The sequence below is a fragment of the Canis lupus genome, chromosome 28 (genome assembly GCF_011100685.1).
Source record: "Canis lupus familiaris isolate Mischka breed German Shepherd chromosome 28, alternate assembly UU_Cfam_GSD_1.0, whole genome shotgun sequence".
In the NCBI taxonomy this organism is placed as follows: Eukaryota; Metazoa; Chordata; class Mammalia; order Carnivora; family Canidae; genus Canis; species Canis lupus.
Window position 1 is genome coordinate 9,335,739 of NC_049249.1, and position 27,469 is coordinate 9,363,207.

Genomic DNA, 27,469 nt, shown 5'->3' on the forward strand with positions numbered 1-27,469 from the left:
AAGTTAAACACAGAGTTACCATATTACCCAGAAATTCCACTCCTAGGTATATACTCAAAATAAATAAAATCTTTAGTCCACACAAAAGCTTGTACATGAATGTTCAAAGCAACATTAATCATAACTTCCAAAAAGTAGGAACAGCCCAAGTGTCCATCAACTGATGAATAAAATGTGGTATATTCATACACTGGAATATTATTCATTCATGCTACAACAGGAACCTTGAAAATATGCTAAGTGAAAGAAGCCAGACAGAAAAGGTCACATATTGTATGATTTCATTTATAGGCAAATCTATATATAGAGGAAATAGATTTGTGACTGCTAGGAACCTGGGGAAAGGGGAAATGGGAAGGGACTGCTAATCAGTATGGGCTTTTTTTTAAATTTTTTAATTTTTTATGACAGTCACACACACACACACACACAAGAGATAGAGAGAGAGGCAGAGACACAGGCAGAGGGAGAAGCAGGCTCCATGGACCAGAAGCCCGACGTGGGATTCAATCCCGGGTCTCCAGGATCACGCCCTGGGCCAAAGGCAGGCGCCAAACTGCTGCGCCACCCAGGGATCCCTTTTTTAATGTGATGAAAATGTTCTGGAATTAGTAGTGATGATTACATAACTGAAATATACTGAAATACCACTGAATTGTATACTTTAAAAGGGTGGCTTTTATGATATGTGAGTTACATTTAAATTTTTTTGGTAGGGCAGCCCCGGTGGCGCAGTGGTTTAGCGCCGCCTGCAGCCCAGGGCGTGATCCTGGAGACCCTGGATCGAGTCCCACATTGGGCCCTCTGCATGGAGCCTGCTTCTCCCTCTGCCTGTGTCTCTGCCTCTCATTCTCTTGTGTCTCTATGAATAAATAAAATCTTTAAAAAATAAGAATTTTTTTTTGGTAGAGGCATAGAATGGTTTCATAGCACAGGGGCACGGAAATAAGCATGTGAATAAAGAAATAGAGGGACCAGATTCTGAGAACTTGTAGACTGTCAGGAGTAAATTAGATGTGCCCTACTCCATAATATGGAATGAATTGTCACGGAAGTTTTTTCCTCTTTAGGAAGCCCAAACTGGAGACCCTAAATACTCTAATAGCTTTGTGGTCTGGTTTGGTACAGGCCTCTTGGGAGGCAGGGTTGCTGATTAACATTAACATCTACATAATGGACTCTAGTGGGAACCATGCCATCAGCATTCCAGGTCCCAACTCCCCCTGTGCATAATTTCCCTCTTACAGCAGCACTTCCTCCTAGTTTGGTAATAACTGCTATGAGAAACTTGCCACTTTCCTGCAGGGAAGTAGGTTACTTTCAGAGTACTTTGGAATGGGGCAAAAACGATAAACCCATCAGAGATGGTGTTTACAATAGCACTGTAACTTAAGATTTATTATAACTAAGTATATGCTTTATTAAAAGGCAATTCTAGATTCAGATCTTTACTATGTTGTAAAAAAAAAAAAAAAAAAAAAAAGTAGACTATTTTCAGTTCTCTCTGCCTGGCTTTCAAGTCCCTATATGATGAGCTCCCATGTTATTGACCCCATCTTAGAGTCTATTTTGCCCATTCAGTGTTTCTACTATAGTCACTTTAGGCTCCCAACCCTCTGGCTCCTGGCATCACCTCCACCCTCCCAGTCTCCTTCCCAATCTCACCTATCCTGCTATATTTAGCTCTAATCCCAGGGAAAGAGCTTAAGGACTTTGATCTGAATGCCATTGTGCTATGTATGGACATTTTTTCCTTCTTTTTAAACCTCATGCACATAGATAAGTAATCATGAGGTGATCACATGTCAGCTTCTGTGTGCTGCTGGAATTAGCACAACAAAGCTCTCAGTTTCATTTCTACTCACCACAATGGAAGGAAGGAAAAATATAGAAATGGGTAGTAGGATCAATCATTTGCTAGCAAAAAAAGGAGGCTGGGATTCCTCAATCATTTTGGAAACTGACCTGAAAGAACTGTTTTCCTTACTCCTGCCCAGGCAAAGAGTGTGGCCCAAGGGAGTAGGGAGGGGCCAGATGGAATCTATAGCCAGCAGTTTTCTGTTCCTAACAGTTACTCTTAAGTCCAGAGGGCATCTATTCCCAAATTCATCTGGGGGATAGCGGGAGCATGTTCCTTTTTATGCTGGGCCTAAGTGTGCCTATGAGCAGATGGATGAAGATTTTGCAAAACTTTAGTCAGGCATAACAAAACCTGAAGGGCTGGAGGAAGGGCTCTTTAGGTTCTTCCTAGCTTGATAAGTAGAGAACCTAATGTGTACTTGGTGGTCTGCAGAGTCCTAAGCAGAGAGCCCTAACAAAGATGATGTTTTTATTGCTTTTCAAAAATCTCTTCTTTCATATACAAACATTCCTTCAGTTAGGTCCTCTGTTATTTTAAATGTTGTCCTCTGGTCACAAGCAGGTACGGACCCATTTAGCCAAGATAAGCAGGCTGTCTTAGAACTTCCCATAGGGAAAATTAAAAAACTGACTCTCCTTGTTTCACATGGTATCTAGCTTGAGAACTCCAAGCACTAAGAGACACAGGATAAGGACGGGAGAGGCTGAGCCTTTTTGAGAGTCTACTCCTCTGCTGAATGCCACTTTGAAGGGGAAAAAGAAGTCGAATGGCAGTTTCCAGTCTATTCTAGGTTGGCCCCTTGGAGGCTCTGGCTTCTGGGTAATGTCCACAAAGGTCACAACAGTTGTCAAAGGTACTTCTGTTACTTGTTGGTAATCCTGTGGGAAGAAAGTCCATGACAGGTCAATACTTTACATAGCTCTCTAACTTAATTGTTTTTTTTTTTTTTTAATTTTTTTATTTATTTATGATAGTCACAGAGAGAGAGAGAGAGAGAGAGGCAGAGACACAGGCAGAGGGAGAAGCAGGCTCCATGCACCAGGAGCCTGATGTGGGATTCGATCCCGGGTCTCCAGGATCGTGCCCTGGGCCAAAGGCAGGCGCCAAACCGCTGCGCCACCCAGGGATCCCGTCTAACTTAATTGTTATTACTTTCTCTGAGAAAGACCCAAACCAAATTGTTCCAAGCAGGCTATGCCTTTTTCTCATATTGGTCCTTTGTATGTAGTTCTCATTCTACGATATATAGGGAACAAATTTCTTAGCAGTAGTCCACGACACTAGAACTGTGAATAGCTACACCTACATAAAGGGCGAAAGACTGACTCTAGCTTCCCCCAAATGGGGAGTTGGCTGATATCAGAGAGGCCAGATGGTAGAACTGATGCTGTTACATGCTTAGCAGCTTTGCCTTATCAAGTCCCAAAAGACTACAGGCTCTGAAGTACACATGTGGAAATAATAGTGGCAATTCTATTCCATCTTCAATTGTAGAAAGAAATGTGAAACTTCATGGAAAAACAAAGAACTCCATTATGTAGATAAAAAGCCCATCAGCTTCACAGAATTTCGGGGTTAGAAAGGATCCTCTCAAACGCCCAATGATTCAAGTCAAATGAAACAGATGCTCCTGGAAGAAGGGACCTTATCAAGCTGATTCAAGTATTTGATCTAATATGTATCACTTTTGGTAGATACAGTTGTAGCCTGATAACTAAAACAAGTTTATCTAAAATGAATTCTTTTTGTTTTGGCTCTGTGGTCACCAGACTTCTGATTATAATTCGACAGTGAATAACTATCTTGCTGAATAGGAAATGAGTATTTTCTCCACTTACCTTTGTTTACCCTGATGCTACATATTGCCTGTGGTCTTTGGCAACAGTAAATACCAAGCTCTGGAAACACAACTTTGCCAGGAATAACCTTTCTAGGTACTTAAAAAAAGATGGGTATGAAGCCAGTGCTGTGATAATCTTACATGTCATATTAAGACATTTTTTTTTTTTTAAGATTTTACTTATTTATTTGAGGGAGAGGGGGAGGGAGAGAGAGAGAGAGAGAGAGCACACAAGCAGGGGGAGGGGCAGAGGGAGAAGCAGACTCCCCACTGAGTAGGGAGCCTGACGTGGGGTTCAATCCCAGGGCCCTGAGATCATGGCCTGAGCTGGCAGATGCTTAACTGACTGAGCCACCCTGGAGCCCCTGGAATCCTTTTTTAAAGCTGTGAATTTCTGGACATCTGGGTAGCTCAGTTCTTGAGCATCTGCCTTTGGCTCAGGTTGTGATCCCAGGGTCCTAGGATGGGAGTCCCACATCAGGCTCCCTGCAGGCAGTCTGCTTTACCCTCTGCCTAGGTCTGTGCTTCTCTCTGTGTGTCTCTCATGAATAAATAAAATCTTAAAAACAAAAACAGTGAAGTTCCTAAGATACTTGGCACAAAAATAATATAGCTTTTGAGGCACTGAAAGAACCACATGCATTCTGGGACAGTCAGCTTAGGTTAAAACTGAAAAGGCAATCCTGACTCTAGCTAGGCACGGAAGACTGGCTGAAACTAACCAGACAAAGAAAATGGGGAGGCCAGGATTTAACATGGTGGCAGGTATGAAGTAGGGACAGAAAGTGGCTACTACGTGATACCCTCTCAGTGTGATCAGGCAAGTACCCCTTCCCCACTTCAACAAGAGATTGGACAATTTAAACAAGAGAAATTCTGGATTTAGGGACATTGGGCATGAAGAAGAGCAGAGCAACATATAGAGCTAAACTTAGGAAAATTATTCAGTATAATGAAATCCCTTCCCCCATCTAGCTCCAAAATGCTGACAGATGGGGCTTTAAAAAAAAAAAATCTATATCTATATCTATATATATATAATTTATTTATTTGAGAGAGAGCATGAATGCACAAGAAGCAGAAAGGGAAGAGGGAGAGGGAGAAGCAGGCTCCTGCTGAGCAGGGAGCCCGACTCGGGGCTCAATCCCAGGACCTTGGGATCATGACCTGAGCTGAAGGCAGACACTTAACTGACTGAGCCACCAGGCGTCCCTGATAGATTTTTTTTTTAAAGATTTTATTTATTCATAGAGACACAGAGAGAGAGAGAGAGAGAAAGAGAGAGAGAGAGAGAGAGAGAGAGACAGGCAGAGACACAGGCAGAGGGAGAAGCAGGCTCCATGCAGGGAGCCCGACATGGAACTTGATCCCGGGTCTCCAGGATCAGGCCCTGGACTGAAGGTGGCGCTAAACCGCTGAGCCACCAGGGCTGCCCTGATAGATGGTTTTATATCCATACTTGTCAGTCAGGAATCAAGAGGGTCTTTTTCTGGAGAAAATGATCCATTTCAGCAACAAGTCAAAAAGATGACATCTGGCAGTTCCAAAACCCAAAAGCAGCTGCACCTAACTGCCCTACTGTGAAGGCCACCAGTCAGCAACTTTCATTCATGATCACAGAGCTTTCAATGAGCTTAACAGCTTACTCTTATGTTGGACAGACAGCTAGAGGTTGCCAGATGTGTGGGGGAAGGTTCTCACATTAAAGAGAAAAAGTATACCAAGTGAGCAGAAATAAATAAACTCAGAGGAAACAGACAAGGAAAAATAAAGATGAAAAGTTAAGATCTTTATTTTTTTAAAGTTTTATTTATTTAAGTAATCTATAACCAAGGTGGGGCTTGAACTCACAACCAAGAGTCATGAGCTCTTCCAACTAAGCCAGCTCAGTGCCCCAGATCATTAAATTTATATAAGAAAAGGTTATTATGAAATGAAACAAAATAAGAGCTCTTAGATTTTAAAAATGTGATAGAAAAAAATCAGTAAAGAAGTTAAAAAAGAGGGGTACCTGGGTGGCTTAGTGGTTGAGCATCTGTCTTTGGCTCAGGTCATGATCCTAGGTTCCTGGGATCAAGACCCACATTAGGCTCCCTGCAGGGAGCCTGCTTCTCCCTCTGCCTATGTCTCTGCCTCTCTCTGTGTCTCTCATGAATAAATAAATAAAATCTTAAAAAAAAAAAAGGAAGTTAAAAAAGAAAGGTGGGAACTCTCCTCCTAGAAAGAACAAAAAAGTAAAGAAATAGACAATATGAGAGAACAGAAAAAGATTGGAAAACCAATCTAGTGACCCTTTAACAGATTAACAGGAGTTACAAAAATAGGGGAGAAAACTGTGTGTGTGTGTGTGTGTGTGTGTGTGTGTGTGTGTGGTTAATTACTAAACAAATAGTAATAATTGAAAATTCTCAGAGCTTTCAGTATAAAAATAATCCCCCAAATTGCTTGGCATAATGGAAAAAAAATGAAGAAAAAAACCTACCCAAGGTGTAACATTTTAGAAGCTTCAGACTACTAGGAGCAAAGATCTTAAAACAGCTTTTGAATGGTACTGAAAACTAGAAGACAATAAAAGAATGCCTTCAAATTATGAGTGAAAATCATTTCCAATCTGGAATTCAATCTAGAATACCTGATCAAATAAGCAATCATAATTGATATAACAGTGATGATGATAGTTGAATAAAGCTATCCTTAGACATGTGAATTAAAGAAAATGTGCCTTTTTTTCAAAGAAGTTATTAGATTTTGAGCTCCATCAAAACAAAAGAGTAAACCAAGAAGGAAAAAGTAGTGCCCAATAAACAGTGAATCTAACACGAGACGCAAGAGGAATTCCTAGAGTGACAGGAAAGTTCCATAACAACTGGTGGGCAGTAAGGAGTTTATACTACACCAGGTAATGGAGGTTGCCATGAAGAAAATATATAGGAAAAGTAGAACTGATAGTATCACATGGTAAGTTGAACTGCATTGAGAGAAATTTTACAAAGATATCAGAGAGTGTGAGACATCTTAGCATTTAGCTCAAAGAAAACTAAAGAAATGAAACGGGATAATTACTAATTTCAGAAGTAAAAAATTTCACAAAAATTTAATGACTTGGTTCAGCATATTTAGGTAATCATAATAATGAAACACAATATTGATTTAATAAAATATTTTTACTTAACATACATTGGGAGTGTAGTGGGAGGAGGAAAAAAAAGAGCTAAACTCACCAAAATAGAAGTCCATAAATTACCTACAACTCATAATTCAAGAGATAATCATTCAATATTGCTTAGAAGCAAGGCAAGAGGGAATATAGCATTTTATTTTTTTGTTAAGAGATCCTCTTTTCTGGCATTTCCTTACCTTAAAAACATATATATATATATTATTTTGATAAATTATACAACTATTAATTAATTTGATAAATTATAGCATTATCTAGCATTAGTCCAATCTGCAGGGGAACTCGGAAATATAAAGTAGGTTTCACAGTCCCAACAAGTTGTATTATCCCAATCCAAAGCAAGGGGGCTGAGTTTTTCTATGCCTGCATCTTTCAGGCATTGGTTAAGGGCCATTTGGGAGATGTATATTTCCAGGCACTTTACAGGCAAAGTGGGTTCAAGCAGGGTGAAAGCAGTTTTCTACAACAGACATAACAAAACAAAACAGAAAGGGTTAGAAAACCTCAGGCATACCCACTAAAGTTAAAAAAGGAGGGTGAAAAACAGAAAAATAATTGCAAAAAGCAAAATTATTTCAACAGGGTATGATATGCCCAAACTGAAAACTATCCATTATCATTGGCTCATTCTTCCTCAACTTCCATGTCCTAGCAGTCAAGTCCTATCTGTGGCATCCCTAACTCTATCTACTTTCTGCAGCCCTCACAGCTCCCACCTGGGCCTATGTTATCAGTATCTGTTGATGAATTTTTTGTAACAGTGTTTCTAAATTTTACTTCAGTATTGCCACCCTGCACCTTCTGTAAGGCAGGGATGATATCTACTTGTTTACCATGCATCATACCTAGAGCATCAGCCATAGTACTTGGCACAAAGTAGGCACTCAATAAAGATTTTTTTCTTTGACAAATGAGTAGAGGTATTTTTGGAGAAAAGGAACTAATACAAAGTAGCAAGAGGTAATAAGACACAAGGAAGAAAGTATGCCATAGCTATTTAATAGTCAGCAATTATAGACTGACCCTTTATTCTCCTCATAACACTATAATTAGAATCCCTAAAGGCTGTGCCTCCCTCCCTCCTTCTTTCCTTTATTTATTAATTTAAAGATTTTGTTTATTTATTCATGGGAGAGAGAGAGAGAGAGAAAGAGAGAGGCAGAGACACAGCAGAAGCAGGCTCCATGCAGGGAGCCCAATGTGGGATTTGATCCCAGGACTCCGGGATCATGCCATGAGCCAAAGGCAGACGCTGAAACCGCTGAACCACCCAGGCATCCCTCCTATATTTATAAACTAATATTTCAAGTGAAATGTTTTTTTTCTTCATGTATTAAGAATATTGCCTCCATAATTGTGTGGAGGTTTGGAACAAATACAGTCTAGTAGACAATCCAGTAATTAAAAGGAACTTGAATGCACTTGCCTGGTCACTGGATACTACTGAATGTTATTGATCCATTTTAGATTTTTTTTTTTAAGATTTATTTATTTATTCATGAGAGACACAGAGAGAGGCAGAGACATAGGCAGAGGAAGAAGCAGACTCCCTATGGGGAGCCTGATGCAGGACTTGATCCCAGGACCCCAGGATCACAACCTGAGCCGAGGGCAGATGCTCAACCACTGAGCCACCCAGGTGCCCCTAGAATTTGTGTTTTAGTATCACAAGAAGAACAAGGTTGTTGTTGTTTTTAAAGATTTTATTTATTTGAGAGAGAGAAACAGAGAGAGAGAGCAGGGAGGGGTAGAGGGAGGGGGAGAAGTAGACTCCCCGCTGAACAGGGAGCCAGACTCAGGGCTCAATGACAGGACCCTGGGATCATGATTTGAGCTGAAGGCAGACATTTAACCCACTGAGCCACCTAGCTGCCCCAAAGAACAAAGTGGCTTTTTTTTTTTTTTTTTAAGAACAAATGTGTTACACATAAATTCTGAAGTACCAAGTTTTCTATTTGCTTTTCAAAAGTTATATATAAGCAAAATTAGAGAATTCATTCTAGTGAATGTGTAGCAAGAATACTGGAAAAAAAAAACTCAACCCTCAAAGTCTGGTCATATGTCTTTTATCAAAACAAACAAAAGACACACAGCCAAGTCAGCACATTTCTTTTAATGTGGATCCAGTTCTGTTCTGTATGGTTGACTTATTTCTACTTAAATGATAACATTTTATGATGTTTACTTTGGAAATTACTACCAATAATTTTGTTTTAACACTTTGTAAGGTTTCTTTTTAAGATTTTATTTATTCATTCAAGAGAGATACAGAGAGAGAGGCAGAGACATAGGCAGATGGAGAAAGCAGGCTCCATGCATGGAGTCTGAGGCGGGACTCAATCCGAGGACCCCGGGATCATACCCTGAGCTGAAGGTAGATGGCTCAATCACTGAGCCACTCAGATATATTAAATTAAATATTTAATAATAAATATTAAATTTTGATAAGATATATTAAATTTTGATAAGACGAATACGTCAAATTTTTTAGTTTTATGGCTTATGATTTTTGTTTAAGAAATATCTGCCTACTTCAAATCTACAAAGACATTCTCCTGTGTTTCTTTTAAAAGCTTTATAACTCTGGGTTTCATATATAGGTTTATGATGCAAGAATAAGTACTTTTTGTGTATGGAGTCAATTCCTTTTTTCCCCAATGTTCATCCAGTAGTTCTAGTTTTATTCAGTTGTTTGTTTGTTTTTTTAAATCCTTTTCTCACTGAATTTATTTGGGGATCTATCATTGGACTCTATTTTGTCTCACTGGCCTATTTCTATTCTTATACCAGTACCACTCTATCTGAGATTTAGAGTATATTCTGTAATAAATAGAGTAAGTCCTCCAACTTTGTTCTTCTTTTTCAAAGTTGTTTTAGTTAGTCTAAATCCTTTGCATTTTCATGTAAATCTTAGAAGCAGGCTGTCAATTTACGCAAAAATGCCTGCTAGGATTTTCTGTGGTTTGCATTTATTTTATAGATCCATTTGGGAACAGATATTTTAATGTGAGGCGTCTTCTCCATGAATATGGCATATCACTTCATTTCTTAGGTCTCCTGGAATTTCTCTCCATGTGTGTGTTGTTTTTTTAAATATTTTTATGTATTTATTTGACAGAGAGAGTAAGAAAGCACAAGGAGTGGGAGCAGCAGAGGGAGAAGCAGGCTCTCCATTACACAGGGAGCCCAACGCGGAGCTTGATCACAGGACTCTGAGCTGAAGGCAGCTGCTTAACCGACTGGGCCACCCAGGTGCCCCTCTCTATAATGTTTTATAGTGAACAGACCTTTTGCTAAATTGGTTCCAAAGTATTTTATGTTTTTTCAAGCTATTGTAAGTGAAATTGAATAAATTCATCTTTAAAGTAACATCTAGTTATTTCTAGGTTTTTTTCTAGTGACCTTAAGTGTATCACACACACAAAAAATTTATTACAAAAGCAGCAAATCATAATGTAAAAGTTAAGACTACTGGTAAGTAAAAATGGGAAATAAAAACACCATATTTCCACCTTTAAGAATGCCACTATTAACATTTATATCTTGACTTATACACACAGACATCCATATATGTTTTTAGCCATGTGAAATCATATTGTGCAGGCAGGCTGTTTACTAACCAACTTAAAAAAAAAAAAAAGAAACTCTACCTTTTCTGTTAATAATATTTCTTTCTAAAATATAGTCCATACTCAAGTTTCAGAACTCTTCCAAAATGTGATTTACAAATGTTTGTCCAGGGGATCCCTGGGTGGCGCAGCGGTTTGGCGCCTGCCTTTGGCCCAGGGCGCGATCCTGGAGACCTGGGATGGAGTCCCACGTCAGGCTCCCGGTGCATGGAGCCTGCTTCTCCCTCTGCCTATGTCTCTGCCTCTCTCTCTCTCTCTGTGACTATCATAAATAAATTTAAAAAAAAAAATTAAAAACAAAAACAAACAACAAAAAAAAAAACAAATGTTTGTCCAAATCAGAAACCAATGAAAAAAAAATGAACTGCATCTGATTGTTTTATTCATGAGTCTCTTTTAGTCTAACACAATTAGGTATGATGATTTCTATTACAATGATTAGAACTTATTTAACTACAAAACCTATTATAAAGGTAATTTTCCTCAGATAAGTACATGATCTTTAAGAAGGAAGCTGAGGGGCACCTGGGTGGCTTAGTGGTTGAGTGTCTGCCTTTGGTTCAGGTCGTGATCCCAGGATCCTGGGATTGAGTCCTGCATCGGGCTCCCCGCAGGGAGCCTGCCTCTCCCTCTGCCTGTGTCTCTGCATCTCTTTCTGTGTCTCTCATGAATAAATAAATAAACCTCTTTATAAAAAAATAAAAATAAAAAGTAAGCTGATATCCATTGTTGACCCTATGACTTAATGAGAACTAATGATTTAAATAAAGTGAAATTAAGGAATAATAATTTCTGAAAAATAATGAATTATTTATGTACAGTATTCTGCTAGACAATGTAAAATTATTTCTCCATATTTTCTTAGGGCCAAATATATATTTGAGGGAGAAGCCAACAAAAAATTATAAATTCCCTCAGTATTTTAAAGATGTCAGTGAAATAAGATTTTCAAATGAGTTAAAGAAAACAAATATGTTAAAGAGTAAATGTGGTTCAACATCATGTATCAGGGAGATATCTCAAGGGGTTATACATTTTAACATATAGAACAGTGAGCATAACTTTCACAAGTTCTTAAAAAAAGATGTAAAAAAGAAAACACTCAGTGAACTAAGTAAGGTTCTTCTATACAGGTTATTAAGAACTACAGAAGAGGGGGCACCACTGGTGGCCCAGCGGTTTGGCGCCACCTTCAGCCTGGGGCCTGGTCCTGGGGGCCCGGGATGGAGTCTGGCATTGGGCTCCCTGCACGTAGCCTGCCTCTCCCTCTGCCTGCCTGTCTCTCTCATTATCTCTCTCTCTGTCATGAATTAAAAAAAAAAAAAAAAAAAAAGAACTACAGAAGAGGGATGTCTGGGTGGCTCAGTGGTTGAGCATCTGCCTTTGCCTCAGGTTGTGATCCTGGGGTTCTGGGATCAAGTCCTGCATCAGGCTCCCCGCATGGAGCCTGCTTCTACCTCTGCCTGTGTCTCTGCCTCTCTCTGTGTGTCTCTCATGAATAAATAAATAAAGTCTTAAGAAAAAAGAAATACGGAAGAGGGCCAAGTAATTCTATAGTCTTATCATTCATTAAGAGATAGAGGCAAATAGTGCTTGATTGAAAAAGGAAGACTTTAGTGACAAACTTTACAGGCTCTCACAATGATCTAACGGTGGTGATATTCTCCAAGACATCAACAGGTAAGAGAAATAGAACTCCTTACTAATCCAGCCACTTCCTAGCCCTTTCCCTTATAGCAATTATCTCTAAAATCAGTAAATTTCATTCTTATTTTGTTTAGTGTTATCTTTCCTAATATAGTTCTTAGCCTGGTTTTAAGAAATCAATAAATCCCTTGAAACTATATAAAGGACATTGTACGTTTGCGTTTTTCTAGCAGAACAGCTTTCAACAGATTCTCAGTGGAGTCCGTAAGATTAAAAACCTTTATGATAGACTGGGGGGTAGACTGGCAATTATACTAGCATATGCTATGACTGATATATAAAACACTGCCAACTTTTAATTATAATTAATAAAATAAATTATTAAATAATACAATATAATTAGCTTTAAAATGTAGTCAGAGATGTATTTCCTAAAGGTGTTTTTCTTTTTTTTTTTTTTTTAAGATTTTATTTGTTTATTCATGAGAGATAAACAGAGAGAGACAGACACAGGCAGAGGAAGAAGCAGGCTCCATGCAGGGAGCCCGACGCAGGACTCGATCCTGGGACTCCTGGATCAGGCCCTGGGCTGAAGGCAGGTGCTAAACTGCTGAGCCACCCAGGGCTCCCCCCTCCTAAAGGTGTTTTTCAAATTGCAAATTGTGATCCTTTAGTGTCTAGCATTAAACAAATAACAAAATCAACTACAACAGAATAGATAATATCACACAGTGCGTTGCATAAAATAATGTTTTCTAAAACTTTTGTGTCAGTTTTATATATGTGTGTGCTATAATGTGGGTTGTGTTGTAAAATATATTTCTTACCATGGGTGACAGCCAACAAAGACTGAAAAACACTGCTCTAATGCCTGCTTATACCTTTGATTTTTTTGCTTGAAACCTTTTTCTTCTTCTTTTTTTTTTTTTTAAGATTTTATTTATCTATTCATGAGAGACAGAGAGAGAGGCAGAGACACAGGCAGAGGGAGAAGCAGGCCCCATGCAGGGAGCCCGATGCGGGACTCAATCCTGGGACTCCAGGATCATGCCCTGAGCCGAAGACAGGCGCTCAACCGCTGAGCCACCCAGGCGGCCCTTGAAACCTTCTTGATACACTACTTCTATGGAAGTTTGGAACCAAAAAAGTTATGATGATAAAAATAGCAGTGATGATATGATTAGCAATATTTACTGAATATTCACTATGTGCTAGGAAATTTGCTAAGTGTTTTATGATCTCATTTAATCTGCACAATCCAATGAAGTATTATTATTAAACTCCATTTTATAAATGAGAAAATTTAGATTTAGAGAAATAAAATAACTTGATTTAGATCTATGTCTGACTGACTCAATGCCCATGCTCCCTAAACTGCAGACAATAGGTCTCCTAGATAATCTAAAAAGCTTGATGATCCATTTAAAGATAAAGATGAACTGAATATTAGATCCTGTGATGCTACATTGTTCTTATCATTCACTTGTTTTGGTTTTGACTGATCCAGAAACTCTGCAAAAGTAGTTGTTTTTTTCTAGAGATAACTTTCTTTTTAAATTAAAAAAAGTTTATATTCAGATAGCAGACATATTGTATCTTATTCACTCCCAAACCTTTTTTTTCTTTTTTAAGATTTTATTTACTTATTCATGAGAGACACACAGAGAGAGAGGCACAGACACAGGGAGAGGAAGAAGCAGGCTCCATGCAGGGAGCCTGACATGGGACTCGATCCTGGGTCTCCAGGATCACACCCTGGGCTGAAGGTGGTGCTAAACCGCTGAGCTACCTGGGCTGCCCATTCATTCCCTAATTTAAAGATCCCTTTAAAGGCTCAATTAGTATAAATTATAAGCAGCAGAGTACTATATTAGTAAATCCTATTTACTTCATGGGTTTGTTGTGAGAATGTAACATTTATTTTATTATTTTATTTTTATTTATTTTAAGTTTTTTTTTTAAGATTTTATTTATTTATTCATTCATGAGAGACAGAGAGAGAGAGAGAGAGAGAGAGAGAGAGAGAGAGAGACAGGCAGAAGGAGAAGCAGGCTCCATGCAGGAAGCCCAACGTGGGACTCGATCCCAGGTCCCCAGGATCAAGCCCTGGGCTGAAGGCGGCGCTAAACCGCTGAGCTACCTGGGCTGCCCTGTAACATTTATTTTAAAAGATTTGTAGGGATGCCTGGCTCAGCAGTTGAGCATCTGCCTTTGGCCCAAGGCATTGGGGTCCCGGGATTGAGTCCCACATCGGGCTCCCTGCATGGACCCTTGGGGACTTTACAAAAATTTTGCTACTTCACTTTTTATAGTGAGAGGAATTTAAACTGTTTCTAATGCTACATTGGTACGATGAAGTCATTCCGATAGTTCAGTTCAAATTTAACTGACCATTGAGCAGCTCCATTCCAATGGTCATAAACATAAATGCTTACTGCTCTAAGCAGATAACCCGAATGAGAGAATGGGATGGTTAAGGGTGGGTAGGCATAGGTTGTGTGAAAGGGGCACTCTATTTAAAAGTGGAAACCATCATTTGATGACAAGAAATTTATTCATGGAAGACATAGAGAGAGAGGCAGAGGCAGAGACACAGGCAGAGGGAGAAGCAGGCTCCCTGCAAGGAGCCCGATGTGGGACTTGATCCTGGGTCTCCAGGATCACATCCTGGGCTGAAGGTGACGCTAAACCCCTGAGCCACCCAGGCTGCCCTCCTTTTATATTTATAGGGGTATGGCAACTTTCATGACTGTGAGTTTCTCAAGTTAGCCCTTAAAGTGAAGATTTTTGTATAGTAAAAATTCCCTTTGCAAAGCCTTTAAATCATCCTAAGTAAAGGACATGATTTTGTATATCGCATACTACCTCTCAGTAAGTTCGACACAGTTAATTTTTGTTCCCTGATTGGAATAGATATTGTCTTTAGTTATACATGAATGAAGCACAGCTGAAATTCTCAATTGTCGACCACTTAAGCCAGTAAGATGTGAATGACTGTAAGGTGATTTTGTAGAGGGGGAAAACTAACCAAAAAGCTAACCTCTACTAAATACTAGAAAATGATAACAATGAAAACATCTACACAAGAAAGGCACTGGGTTGCTTCTATGCTTAAGAGAACCAGAGATTCAGAGAGAAAAAGAATAGTCCTGTGGGTATCTTCCTAAACTATACAGGTTCTTCCAAATATACAGTTTAGAAAAACAAAACAATATATTCAGTGTAGAATCTGTAACAGATTAGAAGGGTAGAATCTATTAGAAATAGGGCTATTTTATTCAGTAAACCAATACAGAGAAAAATGGAATGCTCTCAAAGGTTCTGGTAACCTGAGTATTAACACTATTTGTAGGTAAGAGCTAAGGTACTCAACACTGTTGTAAGAAGGAGCTAAAGATATTTTATTTCTGGCCTACATGTAGTCTCTAGTTTATTTATTTTCTGTGATGTCAATGCAATGACTTACAGGTAATAATTTTGATACTAAAATCAAGGCAGATGTTAATACATATCATAAATAACAGGTAGATGTTTACTACATAGTAAAATTATTTATTTTAATGGAGTGCAATCGGTCATGAATTGATGACTATAAACTAGCCCCAGCAACATCTTTAAGCTATCAACAGACTCAGAGACTTTGACAGTGTGTGACTGTCATAGTGAATGCATAGTTAGGGAAAATGTTTTCTGTAGTTAAATCAACTGGTATAGTAACACTGGTATGATAATTGAAAAGAAATTAACCTATACTATACTAGGTTCAGGAAATTAAAAGAGAAAACAAACTAGGGAAAAGGATATAGACTGTATTTATCATGACAACATGCTAATTTCAATAACTAGGCAGGAAGGATTGACTTAAAGAGTTATTCAGCTCACTCTAACCAAATGTTGGCTGGCAGCATAAACTGGTTCTCATTGTTAAAGTGGTCTGCTTATCATGTAGCTGATAAGACAATCTGGGTATTGAGAGGCTTAGTGGTCCTTTATGAGCCATGACTTACCTTTATGGATTGGCACCGGTATAGGAATCGGGTTCCTGACACATGAGCTTGTGGGTTGGACTGGAGGCCTATATACGCCCACAATACCTGGATCTCCAGGGAAACTGGTATGACACAGCAGGAAGTACAATGCATAGCCTGTAGAAGGGTAAAGAAGCATCTGCTTGAATTGCTTGCTGATGATTGCCTATAGTCAGTTACCATGCATTAAGTAACCATTGTTTCTTTCTTTTTTTTTTTTTTTTAATTTTTATTTATTTATGATAGTCACAGAGAGAGAGAGAGAGAGAGAGAGAGAGAGAGGCAGAGACACAGGCAGAGAGAGAAGCAGGCTCCATGCACTGGGAGCCCGACGTGGTAACCATTGTTTCTTAAACATTATATGTAACAGAGAAAGTAATAGGATTTAGAGAAAAGAATGCAGAAGTTCACAATAGATCATATCATTGTCCTGGATCTTAACAAATTACTATTCTAAAATGGGAATGACTATTATAGAGATTTAAAAAATGTGAGTTCACATACAATGCTTATAAGTAGTGCTCCATGAGTGGTGCATAGTCAGTGTTGTGGAATGCCAGGAGTAACAGCCATTTCTGGTTGAGGATGGCTTCGTGGGACTAAGATGAGTAATGTTTGACTAGAAGAAATGGTGATTAAAGGAAAATTCAGGTAGAAAGATGGCATATAAAAAGGTGTGCAAGTAGAACAGCACATGATGCCATGGAGGGACAATCATTGATTAATCTGAGTAATAGTTACTGAGTGTATTCTATGTGCCAGGCATGATGAAGGCACTGGCCTTGAGCAGACCACTTGAGTAAAGCAAAGGATTTGGACACAGAAGCAGTGAAAGGTTAAAGAAGACATTTCAGAGTTTGATAATGAAGTCCAACCAAGCAGTATGACTCTAGGAGGATTAATTCCAAGAAGTAAGAAGGATTGACAGAAGTGAGTTACTATAACTTAGCAGATACAAACTATCCTCAAATATGCCTGTGTTTTTCCAGCCTCATATTTTTTTTTTTTTAAGATTTTATTTATTTATTCATGAGAGACACAGAGAGAGAGAGAGGCAGAGACACAGGCAGAGGGAGAAACAGGCTCCATGCAGGAAGTCTGACGTGGGACTCAATCCTGGGTCTCCAGGATCATGCCCTGGGCTGGAGCCGGTGCTAAACTGCTGAGCCACCCGAGCTGCCCATCTTAAACCTTTTTATAGTAAGGCTCAGATTCTGGCAAGAACATATAAACTAGGAATGGGGGAGACAGATCATATTTAAGTTTACTTTATTTATTTTTAAAGATTTTATTTATTTATTCATGAAAGAGAGAGAGAGAGAGAGAGAGAGAGGCAGAGACACAGGCAGAGAGAGAGGCAGGCTCCATGCAGGGAGCCTGACATGGGACTCAATCCCGGGTCTCCAGGATCAGGCCCTGAGCTGAAGGCGGTGCTAAACTGCTGAGGCACCTGGGCTGCCCCTTAAGTTAATTTTATTCAGGAACTATCAAACTGTTTCTCAAAGTGGCCACACCATCTGCAGTTCTGCCAACAATGTGTGAAGGTTCCAGTTTCTCCACATTATTGACAGCACTTGTTAGTGTTTGTCTTCCTAAGTATAGCCATCCTAGGGATGCCTGGGTGGCTCAGTGGTTGTCATAACAGTGCTGGTGAAGGGGAGAAGGGCACTTCCAAAATAATCACTAAGAAGAAAGGCCTTTCAAAGTCTAAACCAAAACTGAAAGGTTAAAAAATATAAATTGATATCTTTCACAATAGAAAAATCAGTATCCACATGGCAAAAGACCAAAACCAAAACCAAACCAGAAACAAAGTCAAAAGACAAATGACAAACTGGAAAAAAAAATCTGCAAATCATACCACAGAAAAAGGTCCATTTCTCATTTCCTGTAAATAAGACTAGTAATTCGATAAAAATGGGCAAGGAATATAAATAGATAATAGTGAATAAAATACAAACTGTTCAACTATATGTCAAAATAATCTTACAGTAAGAGAAGACTAAGACTATACTGGGATACTATTTTTCACTTATGAAAAAAGATTAAAAAGTTTCATGACATAGTGTTGATGAGAGTAGAAGGAAAAAGTGGTCTCACAGATGAATGATGGGACTGTAAATTTTATGTATGGGTAATAAACTGAAATTATTAAAAATTTAAATCCATATACCTTTGATCTGGCAATTCTAGAAGTTATCATATAGGTTTATTCTCTAATGTACAAAATGGTGCCTGAACGAGGTTACAAAATACAAAATGTCGCATTGTGTATAATAGCAAAAGACTGCAAACAACCTGAATGTCCACCAAAAACTCTGGCTAAAAAATTCTGGTTCATCCATGTAGTAGAATACTATGCAGCTATATTACCCAAAGAATGAGGACACAGATTATGTACTGATAAAGAAGAAACTCTAAGATCAAGTGGAAAAAAGCAAGGTAGCAGAGCAGTGTTTATGATATTATATCATTTGAATAAAAAAAAGTACCTGAGTATTTACTTGTGTGACTATGCGGGATCTAATTTCAGTTGTCTATGTGGGAGGGAAGAACTATTTGCGAGAGAGATTTTTATTTTGTACTTTATGAATTTTGAGCCAAGTGTATGCATTACTTATACAGAAAAATAATTTAAAATTAGAAAGGAAAATTAAATTTAGTATGGCTGACTAAAGTGAGGAGATAGGGGGTAAGCAAAAGAGAAAGAAGACAGACTAGTACAGTAGATTTACTTATTTCACCTGGGCTGGTCAAGAGATATACCTGTTAAAATGGATCTAGAGGCCACCAGAAAAATTAAAAACAGAAATAGCTAAGTGCGGCTCTTTCCATGGCAGGGGGTCTTGGGGTTTTTATTCTTCATTTAATACCATTATACATGGTTTGATTTTTTTAACCTGATAATGTATTTTTATTAAATGTAAATATGTAAACTTTTATAACAGAAAGAATACAATTTCAATCTGAAAGAATCTGTGTTGACCATCATTCAGGAATATAAGAGAATATTTGAAATACATATGAAATAAATTTTTCTCTTATGAGTAAGTTGATTTTGAACCACAGAATAATCTCTACCTTCAAGTATTTTTCTGCCTTTAATTTTTTTTTCCAAGTAAGGAAAATAAGTTAGGTATAAACCTAACCTGAAATAATGACTTCAAATGGGCATGATTTCATGTATTCTTCCTTTTATGACAACTATATTATCTTCCTTCTATGAGAGTTACATCATCTACAGAAACAGGGTTGGTTTTAATTTTAATATCCATAGTTTACACACAAATGGGGAAAGTGAATCTTTGTGAGAATGTGTATTTCTCTCCTTACTGAAACACTGCAGTTCCTGCTGAGAATCCGCATCCACTCTCTCTTTTGGGCTGGGTCAGCATTACCAAAGATGGCAACATGTTCTGGGCTGGTCTTTCCATGAAGAGTCTCATAAATCTCCTGCTGTAAGTGGCTGCAGTCCATCTTTTTCAACCTGAAATGAAACACCACGGAGGCTGGAGTCCCATGCTAACATATTAATCCAAACATTAAAAAATAGTATTATAAAATAAATTGGAGAAAATAATCCTATTAGATAAAAAAGACGGTCAGAAAACTTTTAGCAATATTAATATTTTTTTATTTTTTATTTTTTTAGCAATATTAATATTATTTAGATTATAAAACTACTTCTAACTAGCACTGTCATTCAAAATATAAAAGTTGTTACATCAACATATTCCCTACAGAGACAAAATTATGGGAAATGATGAAGAAGCAAAGAATTACCTGAACTTGCATCCAGATATTGCATTCACTCCAAATTGTACTTCATGTCTCTTAACAGAGCAAATTCCATCACCCTTACTTTTCATGAGGGTGATCTGAGGTGGAAAAAAATGGTCAAGGAGAGTATAACGGAATAAAAAGAAGGCAGACTGGAAAATCTATGCTCTTGTTTCCTTAACACTTTATTTTACCAATGTCATAACATTGTTCAAGTCACAAATTTTTTTCCCTCTAGTAATTAAAAAACACAGACAGTAACTGTTCTCCCAAAAATGGCTAACCACATAGCAGTATATAAATATTTCATTAAAGCAAACAGAAATGAGTCATGATCCTTTACCTTCAGCCAGTTTAACATGCATCTACAGCCTTTGTTTAGTAACAATTCTGAAAACATAGTTTATTAATGGTTCGGTAAAGAAAATCCTGAATATCTACAAACTCAGGGGACCTCAGAACTGCGAAACCCAAAAGATCAGCAGCTGCAGCTTTTCTCATTAGGCTGCAACAGGCTACCCAGCTACAAAAAGGATACAGAGTGACTTATATCACCAGTTAGGGCCAAAAGTGGCTTCCCAACAATATAGCCAGGATTCCCACTTCTAAGACTAGTAAGAGAAGCAGCTTTGTTCTGTTGAAAAGCCTGCAGAAAGAGTGAAAGAAAGGCCCTTACAGAGAAAAGCATGCTCTCCCACCTTCCACTGCTTGGCTTCATACCCTTCTTTATGGCAATGAAGTAAGTTAGCTGCACTGAACACTCTGGCTCCCTTCCACAGTTAAGCATACTGCAGAAATTTCTTGCAAAGCTTCTGTATTTTACTTTTATTCACTAAAATAGATTGTGAGTGATCTGAAAATTGAAATTACTACATGCTACTTCTACCAAGGATTACAACCAAGGATCAACCAACTCCGTTTCTCCAAAATTACTATCAATTGAGGGCTATGTTCAGCCTGGATGAAATAAGAGGAATTTAAACATAATTTAAAATATTTTTTAATGAACTACAGATGTTCCAGAGACCAACTCTGAGAGACATGAGATTTGGTTGATCATTTGAGGGCAGAGTTGAGAAGAAACCAGATTCTGCTGGGTTCAAAAAGAAGAAAGCCAAAACATAGTGATCAAGATTGGAAAGTTAGATTAAGTGGGAAATGAATAAAATGTCTAATGCCATCACATTATATTTTGACATATTCATAAATACATACAGGCAAAAATTCATTATAAGCACATAAACTCAAATGAGAAATATAAAGAGTAAAAGTGAAAAACAAACAAAAACCTGCTGAATGCCCAGAAATATGAAAAAAAGCTGGTTTAAGAATTTCTGTGGGAGGTTCACTGAATTTATGATTCAAAGCGACTTATTTAAAGAACAAGTTTGGATTTGAGACTAAAGTCCTGCTTCATTGGGGGGCCAGATAATCAGAGAAAATATTACTGAATAAACATTGTTGAATCTCTATCACTTGCAGTTAAATTATCAAATACTAAATGTTGAGGCCTCAACTAACAAACTGAACTAGGCCTTCATGTTCTTTTTTTTTTTTTTTTAAGGCTGGGCATGGATCCCTAGGCCTTCATATTCTTAATCTATTTTTCATGCATCATAGAAGCACAGGAACTATTTCTAATCCAGTATTTCCTCCCCTCTTAATCCCCTATAGAAAAAGGGCCCTAACCCTGAAGCGAATGAGAAAGTGTTGCTGTAAGGAAGTGCCTGGCTTGATAGTCAGGTTGGTTTGTCCAAAACTGACAGAGACTTTCTGGATTCCCAAAGTCCCATTGGTTTCTATCTCATAGATGACCTGAAATACAAAAGTAGAATGAATTAATAAAAATTATTCAATGGGCCAATTATACAGATTTTCTGTCTTGAAGAGTTTTATTATAACTGAATGTGAGGGTACAGCATAGTGACTATAATTTACAATAGTATTATATACTTGAACGTTGCCAAGAGAGATCTCAAAAGTTCTCATTGCAAGGAAAAATGTATAACTGTGTGGTGATGAATATCAACTAAACTTACTGTGGAAATCATTTCACCATATATGTGTATGTGTATATATGCATGTATGTGCGTGTATGAAATCATTGTTTTGTACATCTAAAACTAATATGATGTTATATGTCAATTATATCTCAATTAAAAAAATAACTGAATGAGTAAAACTAAACAAGTAATCTTAAAAATGCCAAACACAAATACCATGAAAAGATAGACTATGTATTATATCTACAGATGTAAAAAGAGACTGGACAGAGCTCTTTGAAATGGTTCATGGGAGAAATTCATTTATGATAAGAACTGAAAGGGAAGAGAGATGAGTTTTGATTGTGTGCAGAGGTGAGTGGAGAGGGAGCATGGACAGCTGGTTTCCTTGGCTCTCCAATGTCTGAGGATGAATGAAGATAATAGCTGGAGATGGGAGTCATAAGCAATTAAAGGTAACATTAGATTTCTAAGCACTCTTTAAAATGATGCTTAAGGTTATTCTTCCTCCTGCAGGGTGATCAAAAGGGAGAATGGAGGACAAGAAGTTGACTCTTCTATTTCAGATGATACTAATTTTGTTAATAGAAAAAATGTAATAAGAGCTACAATAAACTGCAAATGGGTAAAGAAAGAAGAGTCAGAAGTAACTGTAATATTTTGGACATGAAATACTGGAGGATGGTAGCAATGGAAACTGAAACATGATTAAGGAAGAAGGTGATGGGCGCAATTCTTGACATGTTAAGTTCCACACACAAAAATTCATGTGGGGTTGGTCTGGTACTTAATAGAAGATGAGGCACTTCTGATAATGTTGATCAACATCAGTCCAGAATCTGAGGTCAGCATCCTCACCTGGGAAACCACATTCTGACAAGTGTTTCCAGACAAGAGAGGAGAACCAGCTTGTGAGACAAGGGTTACAGGAACCTGGAACTAGCAAGGGAAAAGAAGCAAATCAACTGAAATCGAAAGCAGTGTTTTCTCTCCTAGCTACATATTACGCTGAAATGAGTATTTTTCATTTTTGATCACCGCCTTCCTCTCTCCTTCCATTGCCAGCCTACACCTTAAGATAAAAAATCATTACTTCTCAAAACCATATTTCTCAGAACATTAATTCTACTACATATAAAATTAAAGTTCCATGGTCAAATAAATTTCACAAATTTTTGTGGGTTTTTTCTTAACTTTTTATTTTAAGTAATAAAAGTCTACACTCCATGTGGGGCTTGAACTCACAACCCCAAGATTAAGAGTTGCAAGCTCTACTGATCCAGTGAGGCACCCCCAATTAAATTTTAGAAATATCATATCCGATATTCCCCTCTTGGAGAGTATCAAGTCCCTTTAGCACAATAAAGACTCTAGGAAGTCCACGCTATAGTATTTAATTTTACGTAACCCAATGTTTCACAAACTTATCTAACATATTTTATTTCATGTGGTGCTTATTAATCATATAGAACATACACGGGAAAACAATGTTTTGGATTTGCACTTAACAGTTTGATACATCACACATAATAGACTTCCTTTCACAATTACAGTCCAGACTGAAATTGCCTCTGATGCAAAGGGACCAAATAGTCTTCTTCCTTTTCCCTGATAAACAGTGTCTTACCTTCATATTCTGCAGATCAGTCATACCTCTTGGAACCTAGAATAAGAGGACAGCAAGAATCATGAGTGTGCATACACCTCAGAGAAAACCTCCAGGAGCTTGTGGTTTCACATGTGGGGAGGAAAAATCAACATATTAGATTCTTCTCTTCTGATTCTTCTTTATACTAAAACGCTATGAGTAAAGCTGAGGGGAGGTTGGGCAGCAACACACCTACTCTGAGCAGAGCTCTACTTGAATGGCAAAAGCAAGAGGTTTTGGTGAAATAGTGAAATGTTATACCCTGACACTCTCTCAAGCCAATCTCATTAGCCAGGAGGATAAATCTCTTAACCCAGATGTGTATCTCCCACCTCTTTCATCTTTCTTTAGATGGGGCTTCTGGGCCCAGTTTTTTATGTAGTTCTTAGGCATTCTGACTTTCAGTTCAGTGCCTTTTCCACAACCCAATAGCAGAAAGCATGCTGACTTTATATCCCCAATGGTGACGGCAGGGAGGGAAGGGATACCACCTTCAAGACTGTGAAGTTATAGTAAGAGGCAGCATTGAGAGCTGGATCTGAGGTGCAGCTACTTGTCAGATTCTTGAAGAAGCGAGCACACGTGGTACTTTTACTCTCCAGGAAACCTTAGAACAGAAAGAATTAAGGGAGTGATAAAAGAGAATGCCTATTTTATTTTTATGAAAAGCAATCTCTTTCTGTCTTTTTAAACGGTTTCTAAGAAAGCCTATTTTAAATAGCAAAAAATTGGCACTTCTGTTTGAGACTCACCAGCAGGATTGCTCTCAGCACAGAACCCCCCAGCTCCAACTCCTGCAGGCTGCCTCAGCAAGCTGATTACAGACCACTCGGGGAAGTAAGTCAAAATGGGGTCCCCAGCCTGAACAAAGTATGGTAGAAATTTATTCACAGTGAGCTTGGAATGAACGCCACCAGAAAAGAAAAAGTAGAAACAAAATTAACTCAAGGGCTTGTGAATGTGGATAATACTGTCTTCTAAAAGAGCTGACAATGGTTGACCTAGTTGAAGGGGCGGGGTACCTCAAAGACACCAGGGTCAACTGTCAGCCATGAGGGAAAATACACATAACAATCCCATCCCTATCTCTAGGCTCACCCTGTAATGAGGTGGTGGGGACTGGGTTTGGATTGTTGAAGTGAACGATCCCCCTCCAAACTCTGTAGCCAGGGCCTCGAAGTGGGTTGCGTTGACCTTCTGGAGCTTCTGGAAATAGTTTAATTTTGCTGAAATGTTTTTTTTTAAGAGAAAAATAAGTTTAGATAAAAGAAAAACATTTATTTAAAAATATCTGGTACACCAAGTAAATGCTTTTAAAAAGTATCCTGACTGGGGCATAATACACACACAACAAAGTTTGCAAATGCACTCATCTTAAGTGTAAATTCAAAAGAATTTTTACATATTACTATACTTTTATTCTTACTACTCAGATTAAGTTTTAGAACATTTCCGCAGAAGACTCGGTAACACTCCACTTGCAAAGATAAAAATTCTGATTTTATCACCTACTACATATGTAATATGTTAAAAGAACTATTGTTTTTTATTAAGATCTAAGAGGGAGCAGGGTCCCTGCATCTCCCTCTGCCTGTGTCTCTGCCCCTCCCTCTGTGTCTCTCATGAATAAATAAAATCTTAAAAAAAAAAAAAAAGGATCTAAGATAAGAATATGGCCAATGAATGCCAAGCAGTTCCAAGTGCCTAATGCCAGGAAAGTGAGTGATTAGCAATCTGTGATGAAAACAGAAGGTCCAAAATTGCTCACATTTGCCCCATACCAGATGAATCTCTAGTACAACAAAATAGTACTGTTTCTGTCAGGACATGGCAAAGCTGGAGTTAACATTCAATCTGTCTTCTCCTTCCTGCTTCTTTTAAACTTCAACTCGCCATTCCTAATAATGTTTCCATCTCTCAAGTATATGAATTGGTTTATATTTTTCTCCTTTCACTTCATACTTTCTACATTTAAAATTTCAGACACTCCAATGAGGTATATTCTGTAACGATTCTATAACTTCTATTATAACAGTATAAAAATCTATTCAAGTTCCTGCAGCCATCTCCTTACAGCTAACAGGAATGACTGAAATTAAAGTTCTGTATGGGTTTTCTGATCCACAGCCAATAGGGCATAAAAAATCGCAAATGTTCACTAATAAAAGAGAGGGGGCAGGTGGAGAGGTAGAAGAGGGCAGATGACAGAAACTCAAAGACAACAGAAAAGTTTAAAAACAAAAATCCAGACACAAAGCCAATTTTCAACAAATGTTAGGTAACAAGAAGAACAGCCAACACATTTCTACTCACAGTTGTTCGCAAGGACACAAAACTGCTTAATTCCACTTGAATCCATGAAAACCCTTGAAGGAAATGGGGAATTACTCCTGAAGATAAGAGAGTTGTCCACACACATCCAACTTGAAGACCTGAGAGTAAACAGGATGAAGAACAGACACATTTAGAAGCGGAGCATTAGGGATCCCTGGGTGGCGCAGCGGTTTGGCGCCTGCCTTTGGCCCGGGGCACGATCCTGGAGACCCGGGATCGAATCCCACGTCGGGCTCCCGGTGCATGGAGCCTGCTTCTCCCTCTGCCTGTCTCTGCCTCTCTCTCTCTCTCTCTGTGACTATCATAAATAAATAAAAATTAAAAAAAAAAAAAAAAAAAAAGAAGCGGAGCGTTAGGGATCCCTGGGTGGCGCAGCGGTTTAGCGCCTGCCTTTGGCCCAGGGCGCGATCCTGGAGACCCCGAATCGAATCCCACATCGGGCTCCCAGTGCATGGAGCCTGCTTCCCAGTGCATGGAGCCTGCCTCTCTCTCTCTCTCTGATGTGACTATCATAAATAAATAAAAATTAAAAAAAATAATTTAGAAGCGGAGCGTTAGGTCCAAAAAGGTGCGGCACGGCGGACCGTCGATGTCTAGGAGAAGCCTCCTCGGGCAGCCATAGGACAGCAAAGAGGTCCTGTTCTATCGGACAGCCCTGCTCTAGAGAATCCAAGGGGGAACTTCACTCCTGGGAAAAACCAAAGTAATTCCACTTATAGAAGCGGAAGCGGGGCGGGAGGCAGGAAAGGCAACTCTTCTTAGTTCCAGATATGACCTATCCTAGGGTCCCAATCTCCTTTAGTATTCATCCGGCACACGGCAGCTCACCTCACGCTGCCTGGAAGGCAGAAGGAAAAAACCGTTCTCGGGTGCAGAAGATAGCAGTCCTTGTCGCAGCAGCAATTTATGTCGCAGGTACCAGGAGTCAAGTCACAGACACAGACAGGTAAGGCTATGAAGACAACGCAGAGCAGAGGATGGGATGAGGGTTCCCAAACTTCCAAGCGCGAACCCCCTCTGCCGACAGCCCCCCTCCTCACTCTGCGGAATTCACTTTGTCCACAGAATTTTATCTCTAAGCCAGTGGTTTCCATCCCCACATCTCCTCCCCTCACCTGGCAACAGGTGTACGGTCCCATTCCCAGGTGCAGAGAGGGTCACGGCCGTAGGGCCCAACGTAGAGATCCCAGGTACAGGCCACGGAGTTTCAGACCCCTCCGAGGAGGACTGAAGGGTCCCGCCCGGCGACCCCGGCCCCGCGTCCGAAGGGGTGGGCACAGGCGCTGAAGGAGAGGAAGCGGGCTGAGGCCAGACGCCCCCGGGGAGCATCAGGAAGAACACCTGCAGCAGCTCCAGCTGCGAAGTACACATGGGGCGAACTGCACAAGGGGCAGTCGAGACCCCCACGAGTTTAAAGTGGGCCGCGGCGGTCGCCAGGCGCTCGGCTAGAGGGTGGAGGGGAGGAGGCGCATCTCGTGTGACGTCATCCGCATGCATCCGCTCATTGGCTCAGAGCGACGG

At 39.0% G+C, this 27,469-nt stretch overlaps 1 protein-coding gene across 3 annotated transcripts; it reads right to left on the reverse strand.

Annotated features, from left to right (window-relative positions):
* Positions 1–811: 811 nt before the first annotated feature.
* Positions 812–27,424, reverse strand: TCTN3 (tectonic family member 3). 3 transcript variants are annotated; one of them, XM_038578340.1, is made up of 14 exons: positions 27,064–27,424; positions 26,777–26,900; positions 25,928–26,046; positions 24,713–24,840; positions 24,367–24,475; positions 24,106–24,221; positions 23,594–23,629; positions 22,825–22,905; positions 21,653–21,778; positions 20,502–20,609; positions 19,967–20,061; positions 19,517–19,670; positions 16,163–16,300; positions 813–2,739 (listed from the first exon to the last, which is right to left on the reverse strand). In XM_038578340.1, exons 1-14 carry the CDS (start codon positions 27,317–27,319, stop codon positions 2,503–2,505), a joined length of 1,827 nt encoding a protein of 608 aa, XP_038434268.1. In that variant the 5' UTR covers positions 27,320–27,424; the 3' UTR covers positions 813–2,502. The 3 variants fall into 3 exon arrangements, with proteins under 3 accessions (XP_038434270.1, XP_038434268.1, XP_038434269.1); XM_038578341.1 differs by lacking the exon at positions 813–2,739 and adding an exon at positions 6,847–7,339; XM_038578342.1 differs by lacking the exon at positions 22,825–22,905 and having other exon boundaries at positions 812–2,739.
* Positions 27,425–27,469: the final 45 nt, after the last annotated feature.

What these genes read in the sequence shown, in the direction of transcription:
- TCTN3 (XM_038578340.1), bottom strand. Translation starts at nt 27,319, where the DNA reads ATGTGTACTTCGCAGCTGGAGCTGCTGCAGGTGTTCTTCCTGATGCTC. An exon ending in ATAACTTCACAGTCTTGAAG is followed by an intron (nt 23,630 to 24,105) that starts GTGGTATCCCTT and finishes CTCTTATTCTAG; the next exon opens with GTTCCAAGAGGTATGACTGA. An exon ending in ATATCTGGATGCAAGTTCAG is followed by an intron (nt 19,671 to 19,966) that starts GTAATTCTTTGC and finishes GTTTCATTTCAG; the next exon opens with GTTGAAAAAGATGGACTGCA.